This window comes from Ovis aries, chromosome 7, assembly GCF_016772045.2.
Source record: "Ovis aries strain OAR_USU_Benz2616 breed Rambouillet chromosome 7, ARS-UI_Ramb_v3.0, whole genome shotgun sequence".
Taxonomy (NCBI): Eukaryota; Metazoa; Chordata; class Mammalia; order Artiodactyla; family Bovidae; genus Ovis; species Ovis aries.
The window spans coordinates 82,603,491-82,623,453 of NC_056060.1; the positions used below are offsets into that span (position 1 = coordinate 82,603,491).

General features: G+C 41.0%; 1 protein-coding gene across 4 annotated transcripts in view; it reads right to left on the reverse strand.

The window, feature by feature from the left end:
* ZFYVE1 (zinc finger FYVE-type containing 1) overlaps nucleotides 1–6,823 on the reverse strand; it is a 45,257-nt gene extending 38,434 nt beyond the window's left edge. For all 4 annotated transcript variants that reach the window (XM_060418251.1, XM_060418250.1, XM_042252722.2 and 1 more), the window contains exons 1-2: nucleotides 6,663–6,823; nucleotides 4,372–5,314 (exon numbers count right to left, since the gene is read on the reverse strand). In XM_060418251.1, coding sequence (XP_060274234.1) covers nucleotides 4,372–4,854 — 483 coding nt within the window. In that variant the 5' untranslated portion in view covers nucleotides 4,855–5,314; nucleotides 6,663–6,823. The remainder of the gene's footprint in view (nucleotides 1–4,371; nucleotides 5,315–6,662) is intronic.
* Nucleotides 6,824–19,963: the final 13,140 nt, after the last annotated feature.

Genomic DNA, 19,963 nt, shown 5'->3' on the forward strand with positions numbered 1-19,963 from the left:
GTCACCTCTACAATAAAACCTTCCCTGACCATCTGGCAAAAGTGGCTTCTCAGTCACTCTTCCTTGATTATACATCTAAACCACCTTATTTATGTGCTTTACATGTGTGAACTTTGCTTTCCTCCCTTAATGGTAAGCTCTTATGACAGCATGGACCAAGCCTTATCTCTGGAGCCTAGAAAATGACTGGCATCAGCAGATATACTCCATAAATGTGATGAATGAATGAAATGTCTTTGGCTAGTAGACCAAATGTGTCCATTTATGAGCCACCAATGAGTTCCTGCTTCTGAGACTAAAAGTCAGTCTCTCCCCAAATTTGCCATTCCAGTATATACTCAAATGGCAACAAGTTAATGATAAAATTGTCACCCCCAAAGGGAAGCTTTTTGTCCTTTCAGGTTTTCCAAAAGAAACTAAATAATACTCAGATCACAAACAACAAATCTTAGGTGATTCTAGGCCAGAGAATTTGAGGGAACTTCACATAACAGTAACAGCCTACAAGCTGCTAAAATAATCCCTATGCACTAAACTGAAACTGATCAAAGCCCACAAATGCCTAGAAACATGCAGAGAAAAACAAACTTGGGGCCTAAATCATGAAATCGTCACTGATAGGAGGAAGGAGTTCTTCAATGCTAACAGTCTTGCATGTACATAGAGCTGTGTTTCATTTGATCTTCACAGTAGCCATGAGGAATTGGTGAGCTGATGCTACTGACCAGAATGAAGTTTGATTAGAACGTTTAAATGACTTGGTGAGAGAGAACAGAAATGTTATAGCACAAGGATCTTGGAGTGCAAATCCTCTGCCACTTATTTCTCTGCGTTTCAGTGTCCTCATCGAGAAAATACACTGCTTGTAGATGATATGCTGTATTCCCCTAAAATGCATATGTTGAAATCCAACTCCCAACGTGATGGCATTAGGAAGTAAGGCCTTTGAGAGGTGATTCAGTCATGAGGGTAGAAATCTTATGAACAGGATTAGTGTGCTTATAAAAGACACTCCAGAGAGGTTCTTCCTGCAACATGAGGACATAGTGAGAAGACAGCTGTCATGAACCAAACACTCATCAGACACTGAATCGATCAGTGCCATGATTTTGAACTTTCTAGCCTCTAGAACCATGAGAAATAAACTTCTGTCGTTAATAAACCTCCCCATCTATGTTACTCTGTTATAGCTGCCCAACTGACTAAGACATACACTTACTTCATAGGCTGTGGTGGGGTGAAATTGCCCCCACCCCACCTCCAAAGATGCCATCCAGTGCCTAGAACCTGTGAATATGTCACTTCATGGGGCAAAAAGGCTTCGCAGATATGACTGAATTAAGGACCTTGAGGTGGGGAGAATATGCCATAACCATAAGGATCCTTGCAAGAGGGAGGCAGAAGGGCCACAGGCAGAGAAGCAAGTGACAGCAGAAGAAAAAAGATGGAGAAAGGGATTAGAAGATGTTAACACTACTAGCTTTGAAGCTGGATGGTGGGGCCACAAGCCAAAGTACACAAGAGGCTTCTTGAAGCTAGAAAGATAAGGAAACAAATTCTTCCATAGTCTCCAGAAGGAACAAAGCCCCATCAATCCATTTTAGGACTTCTGATCTCTGACCTATAATAGAAAAACTTGTCTTATTTTAAGTCACTGAATCTGTGATAATTTGTTACAGCAACAGTAGGAAACTAATACAGAGCTATCTATCATCAGGATTCAATGAGCGCAAATGCTATGCATAGTGCCAAGTACCACAGTAAGAGCTCTTTAAATTTTAACTACAATGAGCCAAGACCAGAACCCAGGGGAGATTCAGAGAAGCACTGCAGGAACAAAGAAAATAAGGTTCAGAAATTTGGTAGTATCGATCTAAATTTAAAATGCACGTATCACTTGACAAAGATTCCATTTCTAAATAGATTTATAGAATATTCAATACATCCTTGGTTGTAATAACTCAAACATCCCGTAATAGGCTAAAATTATAGAAAAACCATTTAACCGAGTACTAGGCAGCCTTTAAATAATGAGGTAAACCCCAAAGTGCAGATAAGGAAAGTTCTACAAGTATCCTTTGGTGAAAAACAGCCAAGGACAGAGCAGCAAGTATATTAGATTCCCTTTTTTGTTGAAAACTTTAAAGGATGTATACATATATTCATAAGCATACGTGACAAAAATTCTAGAAGGGCACATAGTTAACTGTCAACGGTGAATGTTCTAACAAAAGAGACCAAGAGCATAGAGTAGGAGGGGAACTCTTGTCATTGTATGTCCTTTCATATGGTTTTAGCCTTTTTACTAAGTATGCGTGTGATATTCATTTCTAAAAAACTGAGGCTGAGATGTGACATCACCAATCAAGTATTTATGGGCTGATATGTCCACCGTTGTAGGACCCAGGGCACAACACAGGGTCCTGCTCTCCAGCAGTTTACAATCTAGCTGAGTTAATCATCTAGATTTATAGCAGACAATCACTTCTCTAATTGTTTCAGACGTGCACATTAGAAAAGGGAACCAGACAGTTTCTCCACGTACTTTCCCACTATGACTCTATGAGAGCAAATCTCCACCTAAAATTCTCATCTAATCTATTAGTCCCAACCAAAGCTGCTTGCAATTAATAAACTGTTTCCTGGGAAGTACTCAATGTTTATGAAGGAGAAATCTTTACAGAACAACCCAATTATTTTATATATATATATATAAAACATATTACGAGAAAAACAGATGCACAAACAGTTGGATTTGTCTTCTTTGGTATACATTCTTCTATTTTCTTAATTCTCTACTAAGAAATATGTATCAATGCTACAAAAAAAAAAAAATTACAGCATCCTTCCCTTAAGAAACACTCTTTTTGGTGTTGACACAATATCCATGAGGATTACTGGTTATCCCAAATCTTCCTCTCATTTTATGAAACTGACAACACTGCAAAGTATTCCACATTAAAGAGAACTGGTGGTAAAACCAACAAGAATCATCCAAATCCAAGTGTTCCATTTATAAATATTTAGTCCACACTGTCACCCAATTAGAGCATAATCCATAAAGGAGACATTATTGCTAACAAGGGAGGCAGAAGGGGATCTGGGTCACTCTTCCATAACTCTATTATTTCCTTTCAACCAAGAAAGAAAAGCCTGTGTTAGCCAAGTATTTAGCTGACAATACATGTACATAGAAATCATGATGCAATTCATCTCCATAATCTTATCTAAGGAGGAAAAAGACAGATGAAAAATATTCAAGGGTAATTAGACAGTTTCCAAGTGGTAACTTACAAACGTACTCCTCCAATCTGGAGGCCTGAGGAGTCGTCACAACTAAAAGTACCAAATGTACCACAAATACTCCCTGATACTGACAAATACAACAAACTGAGGCTGACTCCAAATCCCAGGCCCGGTGATAAAGGCCTTTCCATCTCCATTCCTAATTTCTTTGAATCCTCTCAATTGCCTCTACGATGTGGAAGCAAAATTGAGGCACGGAGTTTAAATAACTTATCTGTGGTGATACAATCAGTAAGTGAAGCCAGGATGGAATTCAAGCAGTCTTCATTCGAAAGAATAGAAATGATGATACTAGCTTAGCTTCATTGGCAAGTATAAACATTCATCTACCCCCTTTCCCAAACGGCCCAACTGTCATACACTTTCATCTCCCCTGCTTGCTCCTACCACTCACCATCCTCTCCCTAGCTCAGAACTGAATCAAATACTCTCCAGTCCTGAAATCACAGATGCCCTTACTGGCCTCTACTGATCAGAAGCTAATATATGAGAATAAGAGCCCACCTGGAGAGGGTACTACCCTTAGGAAATGCCCACTTTTCAAAGACCTGTCTCCCAATGGAGCTAGCAGGGTTATGACTTACAGCCTTCCACTCCCCTGGGACCCACCAAAAAAGTCAGTGTTTCTTTCCCTGTACGCATAGTCTCTCCTCATTCACATGTATTCACAACTTACCAAAGTGCTCTCATTCAGAAAATGGTTCTAAATCAGTTCTTTCTGATAATAATCTTAATAATGACAGATATCATGTACTGAGTATTCATTATCTAGCAGGCTTTACAAACACTGTGTCATTTCTTCCTCACAACAACCCAATGAAGTAGGCACTGTCCCCAGTTTACAGACAAGAACATTAAGGCTCAGAGAGGTAAAGTACTGATAATTCAGCCCAAGGTCACGCAGCTGGTAAGTGACTGAATCTGACTCCATGCAACTTAAGCTTTCGGAAGTCTTGCCTCTTAGCGATTAAAATGTGAGCTCCTCCTGGACGTTCCCTGAGAGTCACCTGCCAACAACACATCTCCTCCACTACCACATGAATCCTACTATCACTGAGCGCTTACCTGAATTTCTTCATTTTCATCTACTAGGAGGAAACTCACAACCTTCTCAGTCATCTTCTTCCTCTTGGTCTCCTCATCCATCCCTTCTTCTTCCAGTAACTCCTGGACCTTAGTGACATGGTACACAGTAACGGGGTGCCTCCTTTTGTTACCCCCAGAATGAGTCCTCTTCTGGCACTCCAGGCACAAGTTGATTTTACAGGTCTGGCACCTCACCACTGCCCTCTGCTTCACACCTGGAGAGTGCCCATTGGGGCCCTTGCAGGGGTCACAGTAAGGGACATGGCCAGCTTTGAGTCTGATCCGCTCATGGTTTCTCAGGCGCTCCTGCCGATGGAGTTCCTCCTCACAACGGAGACACTGCAGGCTGCAACACTCATCACACTCGAAGACAGCTTCATCAGCCCCACTGCAGGTGTAACTTTCCTGGCACAGCAGCCCTGGATTCAGGCCCTTCTCTGCTGGGGAAGTCTGGGCACTCATATTCAGACTGGAAGGAAACCACCTACCATGTAACGGTACCTGGGATTTCCCCAGGGGAAGTGAAGACAGAGGTGTTGAGTCTGAAGACTGCACACAACTTCCACAGGGTTCTGAATACCCTAAAAAAAAGTGTTGTTGTTTTTTTTAAAAAAACAATCGATGTCCTATTAGAATTCTTCACACACTCACAAATGTTCCAATGTTTAATTTTCTGCCTCTAAGACTCTTGAATCAGCAGCAGTGTTGATTTGGTTTGATAGTTTCATCTTCCATAAAGTGCAGGCAAATATGTGGTCAAAAATCAACTTGAAAGAGTCTTTTATGGCTATCTGAGAGAGATCTGATGGAGTTACTGAGGTGGGCTCATGGGTGAGGCCTCAGCTGCAAGGTTTTGGTAATGAAAGAGTAGTCAGGAGCTTTTCAATATTATCCAACATCAAGTCAATATTTCTGGGGATACCTAGAATAGAGGCAGGAAAAGTATTTCACTCATTTAAAAAAAGTGCACCTTTACAAAAAGAATAAGAAGATTGTGATTAAATATGAGGCCAATACTCCCAAGAGAAATTTCATTCTTGAAACTTAAATACTGACTCATTCTGATCCTAGAAATTTCTCCTCAAAATCATGATTAAGGCTGTTCCTTTTGAAAACAACTACCTCTAGGATCAAAGCACTTAACAGACTCTGTCGCTTTATTTCCCAGACTGAAATTCTCTGTTCCCTGAGTTGTTAGATTCAGATTGAAAGTACTAAGCAAACAGTCCTTGAAGGGACAACGTTCTGCACCAGTCCCTGCACTCCACAATTGGGAGAGGTGAAGAAAGATGCCTGTAAAAAGCTACAGAAGCAATAATAATAAACTCTAGCTCCATCAAAGTCCTGGACACGTCCAAAGACCCTTGTAACTGGGCTGTTTCAACTCTAGACAGATGCCTATTAAGGACTCTAAACCTGGAAAGAGTCACCATTCTATGGTGCTTAAAAACAATTATTGTACTTCCTTTCGCCCTTTTCTCTAATTGCAAAAAAGGAGCGACAGGAGACAGAATTCCTTCACTATGGCCCACTGCAAAGCCAGGCGTGCAATGAGTTAAATAATTTTTCTCTTTGTCACTCAAAAGCCAACTTTAAAATAACTTTAAAAAAAAAAGAAAGAAAGAAAAATAAGTGGAGCAAGAAAGGGGCTTTTGTACCTTCTACAATCATATTTCTAACTCCCCTTCGCCTGGACGCACATTCTAATGCTCCAACGAAATGTAAAGCCCTCCTTTCAGGTATTCAACTCCTCCCATACAGAAATCAATCTATCCATCTAATTTTTAGATAAACAGAGAAGGCGAAAGGAATGACTAGGAGACCTTATTTACACCCTAATCACAGACGTGCCCAAGCAGCTCCCGCAACGTTAACAAAAATCAAAATTGTCACAATTGATTAAAAATGTAAAACCAACCTTCAAAAGGATACCTCTCCGCCCACCAAGACCCAAGCAAACAGTCTGCCCACTCGGCCTCCCACCTCGACGCCTCTCCCCAGCCGGGGATTTCTCACTCTTCCTTCCTCCCAGGCAACACCACCTCAACCCGAGGGGCTGGAGCAGGATCTAAGAACAAAGAAGGTCCCCCCAAATCTCCCCCACGCTGGCAGAGGCCAGAGCCGAATCCATTGTTTATACCACCCCACCCCCACCCCAGCCGCACCCGCCCCCCCTTCCTCCCGGGGGCAGAGGGAGCTCCAGGGCTATCGCTCGCCCGGCGCAGGGCCGTGCCCTTCCCTCCCCGACCGCGGCGGCCCGGGAACCCCACCACTAAGCAGTTCTGTCGCGGCGAGGCGGCGTCCGGGAACCACGGGGCGCCTGTGGAGGCGGGGGCTGTTCTTCAGGGCACCGGTGGATCCATCCCCATCTCCATCTCAGCCACCCCCCTCCTCCTTCGCTGCCTCCCGGGCTTCCTCCTCTCCCGTTGTCAGTTAGGATCAGCTGATCGGAGTGAACTTCTCCCTGCTCGGACTAACAGGAAGGCGTGAGCGCTGCAGCCCACTGAGGGAGGAGCGGGAGAGGTGGAGCCTGACAGCGGCGAGGGCGGAGAGGTGTGCGCACAGCCTTCTGGGAAGTGTAGTTCCTCGCAGGGCACCCTTCCCCTACTTCCCGGAAGTGAAGCCTCTGAATGACTACAACTCCCGATACAGAAGACGCTGCTCCTGCGAAGAGGCGCCAGAGACAGGCTCTCGAGCATTGTGGGACTTGGAGTTTTTGCGCTGACTGTGGTTTCCGCAGGTTTCAGCACGTTGTTCTGGGTAGTGGCCAGAGAAGGAGTGGCTCTAAATTAGAGAACTGATGTAATATGTGGTATAGACCAGGCAAATAATCCGATTTCAAGTAACTTTTATTTCACACCATTCCTTCAGAAATGTGTTAAAAACAGTCTCCAGTTACCCAATTTCGTCTTGCACAAATCAAGACCAGAAAGAATTCATATGAGAATATAAGTAGTCTTGGAATGTTCTGCAAGCCAAGCATTAATTTTTTTTTCCTCCATTAATTTATTTCTCTGACCTTTCCTTACTTACCTTCAGAACTTCTAAGTTTTAAATCGACTTTTGGTAAGAGAGAGGTACATTTATCCAGGTAAATTTTCAGGCTACAATACAAGCTAATGGTTAACATTGTTACCTGTCTTTTTTGTTTGTTTGTTTTGGAAATTGTCTTTTATTCAGTGCTTTAACTTTCTGTCTTTTCTATTGTTTCTTAGAACAACACGGGAAGAAAGCCTGGTGTAAAGAGCACTGGTCTGAGATGCTAAGACTGTGATTGTTCTAGAAAGCTCTTGGGCAAATCATGCAACTATGAAATAAAAGGATTGTATCAATGTAATCTCAAAGGTCCCTGCCAATTCTCATGTTGTCTGACTCTGTCTTGATAATTGTTAACCCAGGAGAGAAAGTGATGGTTAAGTGACTTGCCAAGGTCATAAAGCAAATAATTGACAAAGCTGGGACAAGAACCCATCTCCTGAATTAAAGTGAAATAATTTTTTACCTGATGATTCAAGGGACATAGTTAGACCAATAGTAAAGCCCAATCTACATAATACAGTATAAGTTATTTGTGAGGGTTATATTGCTGGAAATTATGTTTTCAAGACGGGACAGATAGCCAACAGTTGGACTAACAGCAAAACTTCATTGAGAAAGCCACATCATAAACCAAGATGCTAAGAACTAAGCTATCTGTAGCACGTTGTAATTTTCAGGTTTTAAAGGGAGAAGAGGAAAAGAGGGATTTTAGAAATGAACTTAAGATAAAAGATCTTGCACTAGGCTCTAAAGATCGGCTAGCATGTCACAAAATTTCCCTAGAAGGTTTTATTTCTAACCTACCACAATAATTTTTTATAATCTTAATAGTTTGCCTCATACTCCTAATCACAGAATGAGGATATTAATATATCTTGAGGACAAAATGGTATTTAAGTAAGTAAGTGAAGTCACTTCAGTCATGTCCGACTCTTTGCAACCCCATGGACTGTAGCCTTCCAGGCTCCTCTGCCCATGGGATTTTCCAGGCAAGAATACTGGAGTGGGTTGCCATTTCCTTCTCCAAAATGGTATTTAATCCTTTTTAAAACTTTAAATGGTATTTAATCCTCCAGTACTTTGGCCACCTGATGCAAAGAGCCAACTCACTGGAAAAGACCCTGATGCTGGGAAAGATTGAAGGCAGGAGGAGAAGGGGACGACAGAGGATGAGATGGTTGGATGGCATCACCAACTCGAGGGACATGAGTTTGAGCAAACTCTGGGAGATTGTGAGGGACAGGGAATCCTGGCATTCTGCAGTCCATGGGGTTGCAAAGAAGAGGACACGACTGAGAGACTGAACAACAACAACCGGGAGATAGTGGAGGAGCCAGAGGAGCCTAGTGTGCTGTAGTCCGTGGGGTCGCGTGGGGACTACAGATTTGACTTAGCAACTGAACAACAGCAAACCTAGTGGTTAGCTCAGGGAGGGAGCTGATATGATCAGGGCACATGGTAGGCATCTGGGTGTTTGTTGGTAGTGTTCTACTCTTGACCTTCGTAGTAGCTGTACCAATGCTCACTATATTTTGCTTTCCCATTTGTATACAGTGCAATACAATACAAGACAGTTAGTCACTCTGTGCAACTGCATGGATTGAAGCCCACCAGGCTCCTCTGTCCATGTAATTCTCTAGGCAAGAATACTGGAGTGAGTAGCCATTCCCTTCCCTAGGGGATCTTTCCAACCCAGGGATTGAAACCAGGTCTCTTGCAGATTCTGAGCCACCAGGGAAGCCCATTTGTATATCTCACCATAAAAAATAAAATTTAAAAATTTTAATGAGAAAAAACTGAATAATGCAAAAGGTGACAGGAAAGTAGAATCTACGAGGTAAGCAAACCAAGCTGATGGACTTCCTGATTTCCTTAGGTCACTTCACAGCATTTTAAAGGTCTTAACCCCAACAAGACATACAAAACAAGTAAAAGGTTTCCAGGTTTGTCATTTTAAAATATGATAATCTATTTCATCAGATTATGTTTGAGTCCACCAACCTATGAGCTATATTTTCCTTCCATTAGTTAAGGCAGAAGTTGTGAATCAAACTGCCTTAATCAATAAAAGAAATGATTTGGCTCACATAATTACACAATCTGGTGATTATCATTTCTGCCAAATCTCAATCTTGGCGTCAAATACCATATTCAAGATCTTATTTCCTTGTCCATTTCTTATCTTTGAAAAATGCACTCAACTAATTTTTGACAAAGGTGCAAAAGCAATTCAGTTACAGGAAGGATTGTCTTTCCTTTATCTTTGAGGAAGAATAATGCTGGAGTTATTGCGCACAAAAAAATGGGCAAAAAGAAAAAAATTAACCTCAACTTGAACCTCATACCTTACACAAAAATTGATTAAAAACTGATCATAGATGTAAATGTAAAATGCAAAACTATAAAATTTAAAGAATAAAACGTGAGAAAATCTTCAAGACCTAGGCTAAGTGAAGAATTTGTTGACATGACAGTAAAAGTACAATTCACAAAAGAGAAAATTGATACAATGAGATGTCAACAAATTAAAAACATTTCCTCTGTGAAAAAGGTACTAGAAAATACCTTGATCTCTAGCTGTGCCAGTCAGATTTTCTGCCCAGGACATTTAGAATTAGCATCCAAAAACAGTGAATAGAGTGGACATTTGCTACAGAGAGTGTGCTCAATATATAATCTCTTTTCTGTGTTTGCAGATACCTGTTGTGTGAGAGTTGATGAGACATTTCTTCAAGCAGTGGGCTGACCATGGACCATGAGTACATAGTAACAACATTAAATAAATAAATAAAAATAGTTTGTAATTCAAAATGAAACTTCTGTTTCTGCGAGTATGCTTGACATGTTATTCTAAAAAGACTTATGCAGCAGAATGCTCAGATGTTAGGTAAACTACAAAAAATATATATTTAAATACATTCCTACACTGACAGGAAAATAAGAGCAATCCCCAAGTGTCAAAAAGAGAAAGTCAAAAAAGAAAGTTAAAAAAAACACACAAGCAGAGTGGTAATTCCTGGGGAAGCCTGGGGGGACTATCCTAGAGTCTGTTTTATATTTTTATTTATTTACTTTATTTGGCTGTGTCAGGTCTTAGTTGCAGCAATCGGGATCTTCAACCTTTGTTGCACATCTTTAGTCAAGATATGCAAACTCTTAGCTGTGGCATGTGGGATCTAGTTCCCTGATGAAGAGATTGAACCCGGGACCCTTGCATTGGGAGCATGGAGTCTTACCACCGGGCCACCAGAGAAGAGTCTTCATAACAATTACTAAGGAGAGAATTACTAGTAATAACAATTACTAAGGAGAGAAACAGAAGAGGAAACGGGGCAATAAAAGAGTCCTTGCAAAAGAAAAAGTGAAAGTCTCGTGTGAAAGTGTCTTTGCGACTCCAAGGACTATACAATCCATGGAATTCTCCAGGCCAGAATACTGGAGTGGGTAGCTGTTCCCTTCTCCAGGGGATCTCCCCAACCCAGGGATCAAACCCAGGTCTTCTGCATTGCAGGTGGATTCTTTACCAGCTGAGCCGCAAGGGAAGCCCCCCAAGAAGGCATGGAGTCCAAGGATGGACTAAAAAATTTACCTGCCAGCAGGGGGAGCAAGAAAAGAAACCAGTCTGTGTGACTATTGCTCGGTCATTAAGTTGTGACTTTGCGACCCCATGGACTGTAGCATGCCAGGCTCCTCTGTCCAACACTATCTCCCAGAGTTTATAGGTGGACTATAATCTATAATAATGATCACAAGTGTCTCTTATGAGAATCTGTAAACATGGTTTTATCATCCTGAGGGTCTGAAGTTTGAACTGAAAGGAGAAATAGACAAATGCACTAAGAGCTGAAGGAAATCAGTTAAAATAAGAAAGACCTGAACAACATTATCAACCAACTTGATACTCCTAACAACAGCAGAACATACCTTCTCTTCACACAGGACATTCATCAAAATAGATCATGTTAGGCAATAAAACAAATCTCAGTAAATTTAGAAATACTAAAATCATATAAAGTGTTTTCTCTGATCACTATGGAATTAACTGGAAATCTGTATCTGAAATATATCTGGAAAATCCCCAAATATTTGGAAATTAAACGATACACTTCTAAAGTATTCTGAGTTGAATGAAAATGAAAACACAATAAATAAAGACAATGCTTAGAGAGAAATTGTAGGATATAAAGCTTGTCTCAGAAAAGAATAAAGGTCTCAAAGCAGTTATTTAGGCTATTGTCTTATGGAGCTAGAAAACAAGAGCGTGTTAAATCCAAAATAAATAGGAAAAAATAATTAAGATCAGAGCAGAAACTTATGATATAGAAAACAATAGAGAAAATAATCCAAAAGATGGTTCTTTGACAAGACTTTTTTAAATTGGTAAATTTATATCTAGACTTACCAAAAAAAGATAAAAAAGACACAAACAGTTACAAAAATGGAAACAAGAATCACTACGAATCTTAATATAGTAGAAGAATAATAAATAGTGTTAATAACTTTTTGTTATTATAAATTCAACTACTTACAAGAAATGGCCAAATTCCTTAAAGCAAACTGCCAAACGTGACTCTAAATGTAACCAGAATAACCCTTTATCTATTAAGATGAATTTTAGTTTAAAACTTCCTCACAAAGACAATTCCAAGCCCAGACAGCTTTGCTGTTGAATTCTACTACTATTACCAAACACTTGAGGAAGAAGCAATACCAATTCTACACAAATTCTTCCAGAAAATAGAAGAGGAAACACTTCCCACTCATTTTTGAAAACTTATAATCAGCATGTAACATTGTTTTAGTTTCAGGCGTACAAAATCATTATTCGATGTGTACATACACTGTAAGAAAATCACCACAATAGTTAATATCTGTCACCATAAATAGTGACAAATTTTAATTTTCTTTCTTAGCCACATCGTGTGGCTTGTGGGATCTTAGCTCCCCAACCAACTAGAAATCAAACCTAGGCTCTGGGCAGTGAGAGCACCAAGTCCTAACCACTGGACTTCCAGGGAAGTCCCCCCAGTTTTTTTCTTGTAATGATAGACATGAGTTTGAGTAAGCTCCGGGAGTTGGTGATGGACAGGGAAGCCTGGCATGCTGCAGTCTTTGGGGTCGCAGAGAGTCGGACACGACTGAGTGTCTGAACTGAACTGAATGAGAAAGTTTAAGATCTACTTTAAACTTTCAAATATGCAATACAGCATTATTGACTACAGTCACAATATTGTACATTACACCCCCATGATGTCTTTATTTTATAGCTGTAAGTCTGTTCTTTGGACTCCTATCACCCAATTTGCCCACCCTTCAACCTCCCTCCACTTCTGGCAGTCATCAATCTGTTGTTCCCTGGATTTTTGAGCTTGGTTTTGTTCTTTTTTGTTTTTTTTTTTCACATAAAAGTGAGAGCATGCAACGTTTGTCTTTCTCTGATTTATTTCACTTAACATAGAGTCTTCAAGGTTCATCCATGTGGTCACAAGTGTCAAAATGTCATTGATTGTATGGCTGAATAACATTCCATTACTTACATTTCTCACATATTTTTTTATCTATTTACCCGTCAATGAACAGTTAGGTTGTCTCCATATCTTGACTATTGTAAACAATGCTGCAGTGAACCTGGGGGGCATATATTCTTTAGAATTAGTGGTTTCATTTTCTTCCTATAAATACTCAAAGTAGAATTGCTACATCCTATGGTAGTTTTGCTTTTGTTTTAGAAAACTGCATACTGCTTTCCATAGTGACTATGCGATTTACATTCCCACCAACAGGGCACAAGGACTCTCTTTGCTCCATATCCTCACAAATATTTTTTTGCCTCTTGTGTTTTTGATAATAGCCACTCTAACAAGTGTGAGGTGATGGTGAGGTGGTTTTGATTTGCATTTTCTTGATGATAAGAGATGAGCATATTTTCATGTACCTGTTTGCTATCTGCAGGTCTTCTTTGGAAATACATCTACTCATATATTCTGCCCGTTTTTAAATTGGATCTTTTGTTATTGTTATTGTGTTATATGAGTTCCTTCTGTATTTTGTATATTAACCGCTTATCAGATACATGACTTGAAAATATTTTCTCCCATTCAGCAGGTTACCTTTTTATTTCATGGATGGTTTCTTTTCGCTATGCAGAAATTGTTTAGCTTGATGTAGTCCTACTTGTTTATTTTTGCTTTTGCTGCTTTTGCTTTTGGTGTCAGATCCAAAACATCTTTGCCCCACAACATATATAAGGATTAACTCAAATCCAAGACGTAAATGTAAAAGATAAAACAATGACATTTTATTAAAAACAGAGGGGCTTCCCTGGTGGTCTAGTGGTTAAAAGAACCCACCTACCAATGTAGGGTGTATGGGTTCCATTCCTGGTCCTGGAAGATACCACATGCCGTGAAGCAACTAAGCCCACAGGCTACAACTACTGAGCCTGTGCTCTAGAGCCCACAAGAAACAACTATTGAGCTCACATGCTGAATCCCACATGCCTAGAGCTGGTGCTCCACAAGAAGAGAAGCCACTGCAATGAGAAGCCCGTGCATCACAATGAAGAGGAGCCTCTGCTCTTGACAACTAGAGAAAGTTGGCATGCAGCAACAAAGGCCAGTGCAACCCCAATATGTGTATATATATATATGTATATGTATAAAAGGAGTGCTCTGGTGATCCAATGGTTAAGATTTAGAGCTTTCACTCCCATGGGCCCAGGTTCAATTGTTGGTTGGGGAACTAAGATCTCACAAGACCCATAGCATCATCAAAAAAAAAAAAGTAAAAATACAGGTATATATCCACATGACCTTCTGCTAGTATCTGAATGTTTATGTCCCTCCAAAATTTATCTGCTGATATCATAATCCCCAAAGGTGATGATATTAATAGAATATTAATAATATTATTATTTGGGAGGTGATTAGGGCCTTTGGGAGGTGATTAGGTCATGAGCGGGGAGCCCTCATGAATGGGATTAGTGCTGTTATAGAAGAGATCCCACACAGCTTTCTAGTCCTTTTCTGCCATGTGAGTCAACTAGGAAGAGTGCTCTCATCTGGCCCTGCTGGCACTCTGATTTTGACTTCTAGCCTCCAGAACTGTGGCCATTAAATTTCTGCTGTTCATAATGCTCTCCAGTCTGTGGAATTTTGCTGTAGCAGCCTGAACACACTAAGACACCTTAGATTTGGCAACAGTTTCAGTTCTCAACAGCTTTCAACGATGACCAAAAAGCACAAACAAACAAAGGGTACATTGGACTTCATCAAAATTAAAAATTTTGTGCATCAAAGGATGCTATAAAGAAAGTGAAAAGACAATCTGCAGAATAGGAAAAAAATAGTTGTAAATCATACGTCTGTGGAAAATTCTTAAAGAGGTGGGAATATCAGACTACTTGACCTGCCTCCTAAGAAATCTCTATGTAGGTCAAGAAACAACAGTTAGAAATGGACATGGAACAACAGACTGGTTCCATATAGGGAAAGGAGTACGTCAAGGCTGTATATCGTCACCCTGCTTATTTAACTTATATGCAGAGTACATCATCAGAAATGCTGGACTGGATGAAGCACAAACTGGAATGAAGATTGCCAGGAGAAATATCAATAACCTCAGCTATGCAGATGGCACCACACCTATGGCAGAAAGCGAAGAGGAACTCAAGAGCCTCTTGATGAAAGTGAAAGAAGACAGTGAAAAACCTGGCTTAAAGCTCAACATTCAGAAAACTAGGATTATGGCATCTGGCCTCATTACTTTATGGCAAATAGACGAGGAAATAATGGAAACAGTGACAGACTTTATTTTGGGGGGCTCCAAAATCACTGCAGATGGTGACTGCAGCCATGAAATTAAAAGAGGCTTGCTCCTTGGAAGAAAAGTTATTACCAAACTAGACAGTATATTTAAAAGCAGAGACATTACTTTGCCAACAAAGGTCCATCTAGTCAAAGCTATGGTTTTTCTAGTAGTCAGGGATGGATGTGAGAGTCTGACTATAAAGAAAGCTGTGCACTGAAGAATTGATGCTTTTGAACTATGGTGTTGGAGAAGACTCTTAAGAGTCCTTTGGACTGCAAAGAGATCCAACCAGTCCATCCTAAAGGAAATCAGTCCTGAATATTCATTGGAATGACTGATGCTGAAGCTGAAACGCCAATACTTTGGCCACCTGATGGGAAGAACTGATTCATTTGAAAAGACCCTGATGCTGGGAAAGATTGAAGGCAGGAAGGGAAGGGGATGACAGAGGATGAGATGGTTGGATGGCATCACCAACTCAATGGACATGAGTTTGAATAAACTATGGGGGTTGATGATGGACAGGGAGACCTGGCATGCTGCAAAGAGTCGCATGCGACTGAGCAACTGAAATGAACTGATGAGTCTAATATTCATAATAAATAAATAATTCTTAAAACTTAATAATAGGAAGTCAAATAATTTTAAAAGAGATAAAAATGTAAATAGACATTTATCTAGTCTAAAAAGACTAAAGAAAAACGACACACGTATGGGCAAAAAGCACATGGATAGATACTCATTGTGCTTAGTCAGTTGTGTCCAACTCTTTGCAAACCCATGGCTCCTCTGAGGAGGAGGAGTTGGACACGACTTGAGCTTGCCAGGCTCCTCTGTCTATGGGATTTCCCAAGGCAAGAATACTGAAGTGGGTTATCATGCCGTCCTCCAAGGGATCTTCCCAACCCAGGGACTGAACCCAGGTCTCCCACACTGCTGCTGCTGCTGCTGCTGCGTCGCTTCAGTCGTGTCCGACCCTGTGCGACCCCATAGATGGCAACCCACCAGGCTGCCCCATCCCTGGGATTCTCCAGGCAGGAACACTGGAGTGGGTTTCCATTTTCTTCTCCAATGCATGAAAGGGAAAAGTGAAAGTGAAGTCGCTCAGTCATGTTTGACTCTCAGCGACCCCATGGACTGCAGCCCACCAGGCTCCTCCATCCGTGGGATTTTCCAGGCAAGAATACTGGAGTGGGGTGCCATTGCCCACACTGCAGGCAGATTCTTTACCATCTGAGCCGCCAAGCAAGCCCTAGATGCTCATTACAGAAATGTAAACCAAAACCCCAGTGAGCTATCACTTCACATCCACTAGGACAGGTATAACTAGGGGAAAAAATCCAGAATTACAAATATTAGCAACTGAAATCCTCAAACATTGTTAGTGGGAATGTAAAATGGTGCAGCTGCTATCGAAAACAGTTTGGTATTTCCTTCAAAAGTTAAACATAGGGCTACCATATAATCCCATAATTCCATTCCCAGAGACAACATTCAAGAGAATGGAAAACATATGTTCAAACAAAATTTGCATACAAATGTGCATTGTACCATTACTAACAATGAAAATAATTCAAATGTCCATCAACTAATAAGCAGATAAATCAAACCTGGCATATCCATACAACAGCATGTTATTCAGCCATAAAAAGGAATGAGGTACTGTCATGTTAGACACGACTGAAGCGACTTAGCAGCAGCAGCAGCAGCACATGGTTCAAATGGATGAACCTTCACAACATGTTAAGTGAAAGATGTTGTTGTTCTTAAGTCACTCAGTCATGTACAACCCTCTTGTGACCCCATGGACTGTAGCCTGCCAGATTCCTTGGTCCATGGGATTTCCCAGGCAAGAATGCTGAGGTGGGTTGCAATTTCCTCCTCCAGGGGATTTTTCTTACCCAGGGATGGAACCTGGGTCTCCTGCTTGGCAGGTGGATTCTTTACCATTGCACCATCTGGGAATGAACAAGTCAGACAAATCATATTCTATGATTCTGTTCATAAGAATTGCCCAGAATAGGTAAATCCATAGAAATAAGATTCTGAGTAGTGGTTTTCAGGGCTGTGGAGAGTGAGAGTGACTGCTTAATGTACAGAATTTTATTTGAAGGGATGAAAAGTTCTGGAATTAGTGGTGATTGTTGTATAACATTGTGAATGCACTAAAAGCCACTGAATTGTAGACTTAAGAATGTTTAAAATTGTGAACTGCATGTGAATTTTAACACAAACCAAAGCAAAAAAACACAGAAGATGATATTAAGTGTAGTGTTGCCTAAGTTGGGTTTGAGGTGCCCAGGAAATATCCTAATAAAGACACTTGGTAGATAGCTAGCCAATAAGAGAAGGGAGCTCAGATTATCTAGGCTACAGACACAGATGGGAGGATAGATCTATATATGTAGACTCATTGTTGAAGCACTAAGAGCTGATGAATCAGTCCTGGAATCACTTAGAGTAAAAAGGGAGGAAGGCCTGCAACAGGACTCTGAGAATGAACAACATTTTAAGATGTGAGAATAAGAAGAGGACCATTCACAGGAGACTGAGAAGAAGGAAGCAGCATTGTAGGAGGAAGAACCTGGGACATAGACACCAAGGAAGAAGGAATTGTTAAAGGCAGTGGTCAGGGAGTTCCCTGGTGGTCTAGTGGTTAGGATTTCGCACTTTCACTGCTGTGACCTGGATTCAATCCACAGTCAGGGAAGTGAGATCCCACAAGCAGTGCGGTGCAGTCAAAAGGAAAAAAGGTAGTAGTCAGAGGTATTAAATATGAGAGGAGTAAAAAAGTAGATGTAGTTTTATTTGATTGGTGGGGAACAGGTTCAGATAAGAGTTGCAGGATGAGATAATCACCTTCACTGGAGAAGGTCATGGAAATGTAACTTAAACTAAATTAAATGTCATTGTCTACCATTAAAGCAAATGTATGTAAAGACAATGCTAAAGAATGCTCAAACTACCACACAATTGCACTCATCTCACATGCTAGTAAAATTCTAGCAAAATTCTCCAAACCAGGCTTCAGCAATACATGAACTGTAAACTTCCAGATGTTCAAGCTGGTTTTAGAAAAGGCAGAGGAACCAGGGATCAAATTGCCAACATCCACTGGATCATGGAAAAAGCAAGAGAGCTCCAGAAAAACATCTATTTCTGCTTTATTGACTATGGCAAAGCCTTTGACTCTGTGGATCACGATAAACTATGGAAAATTCTGAAAGAGATGGGAATACCAGACCACCTGACCTGCCTCTTGAGAAATCTGTATGCAGGTCAGCAAGCAACAGTTAGAACTGGACATGGAAAAACAGACTGGTTCCAAATAGGAAAAAGAGTACGTCAAGGCTGTATATTGTCACCCTGCCTATTTAACTTCTATGCAGAGTACATCATGAGAAACGCTGGACTGGAAGAAGAACAAGCTGGAATCAAGACTGCCGGGAGAGATATCAATCACCTCAGATATGCATATGACACAACCCTTACGGCAGAAAGTGAAGAGGAACTAAAGATCCTCGGAGAATGAAAAAGTTGGTTTAAAGCTCAACATTCAGAAAACTAAGATCATGGCATCTGGTCCCATCACTTCCTGGGAAATAGATGGGGAAACAGTGGAAACACTGGCTGACTATTTTGGGGACTCCAAAATCACTGCAGATGGTGATTACAGCCATGAAATTAGAAGATGCTTACTTCTTGGAAGGAAAGTTATGACCAACCTAGACAGCATAGTTAAAAGCACAGGCATTACTTTGTCAACAAAGGTCCATCTAGCCAAGGCTATAGTTTTTCCAGTAGTCATGCACGGATGTGAGAGTTGGATTGTGAACAAAGCTGAGCACCAAAGAATTGATGCTTTTGAACTGTGGTGTTGGAGAAGACTCTTGAGAGTCCCTTGGACTGCAAGGAGACCAACCAGTCCATCCTAAAGGAGACCAGTCCTGGGTATTCATTGGAAGGATTATTTGGTTATTTGTTATTGCTTAACGGACAGAAGACCTAAATATTTCTCTAAAGAAGACATACAGATGGCCAATATGTACATGTAAAGATGCTCCTGCTACTGCTAAGTCACTTCAGTCGTGTCCGACTCTGTGTGACCCCATAGACGGCAGCCCACCAGGCTCCCCCGTCCCTGGGATTCTCCAGGCAAGAACACTGGAGTGGGTTGCCATTTCCTTCTCCAATGCATGAAAGTGAAAAGTGAAAGGGAAGTCGCTCAGTCGTGTCCAACTCTTCACGACCCCGTGGAGACCGCAGCCTACCAGGCTCCTCTGTCCATGGGATTTTCCAGGCAAGAGTACTGGAGTGGGGTGCCATCACCTTCTCTGTGAAAAGATGCTAGCAGTGCAAATCAAAACTACAATGTAGTATCACCTCACACCAGTCCTAATGACCATCATCAAAAAGTCTACAAATAATAAAAGCTGGAATGGGTGTGGAGGAAAGGGAATCCTCCTACACTGTTGGTGCAAATGTAAATTGGTGTAGCCTGTATGGTAAACTATTTCTGCTTTATTGACTATGCCAAACCATTTGACTGTGTGGATCACAATAAACTGTGGAAAATTATGGAAGAGATGGGAATATCAGACCACCTGACCTGCCTCTTGAGAAATCTGTATGCAGGTCAGGAAGCAACAGTTAGAACTGGACATGGAACAACAGACTGGTTCCAAATAGGAAAAGGAGTACGTCAAGGCTGTATATTGTCACC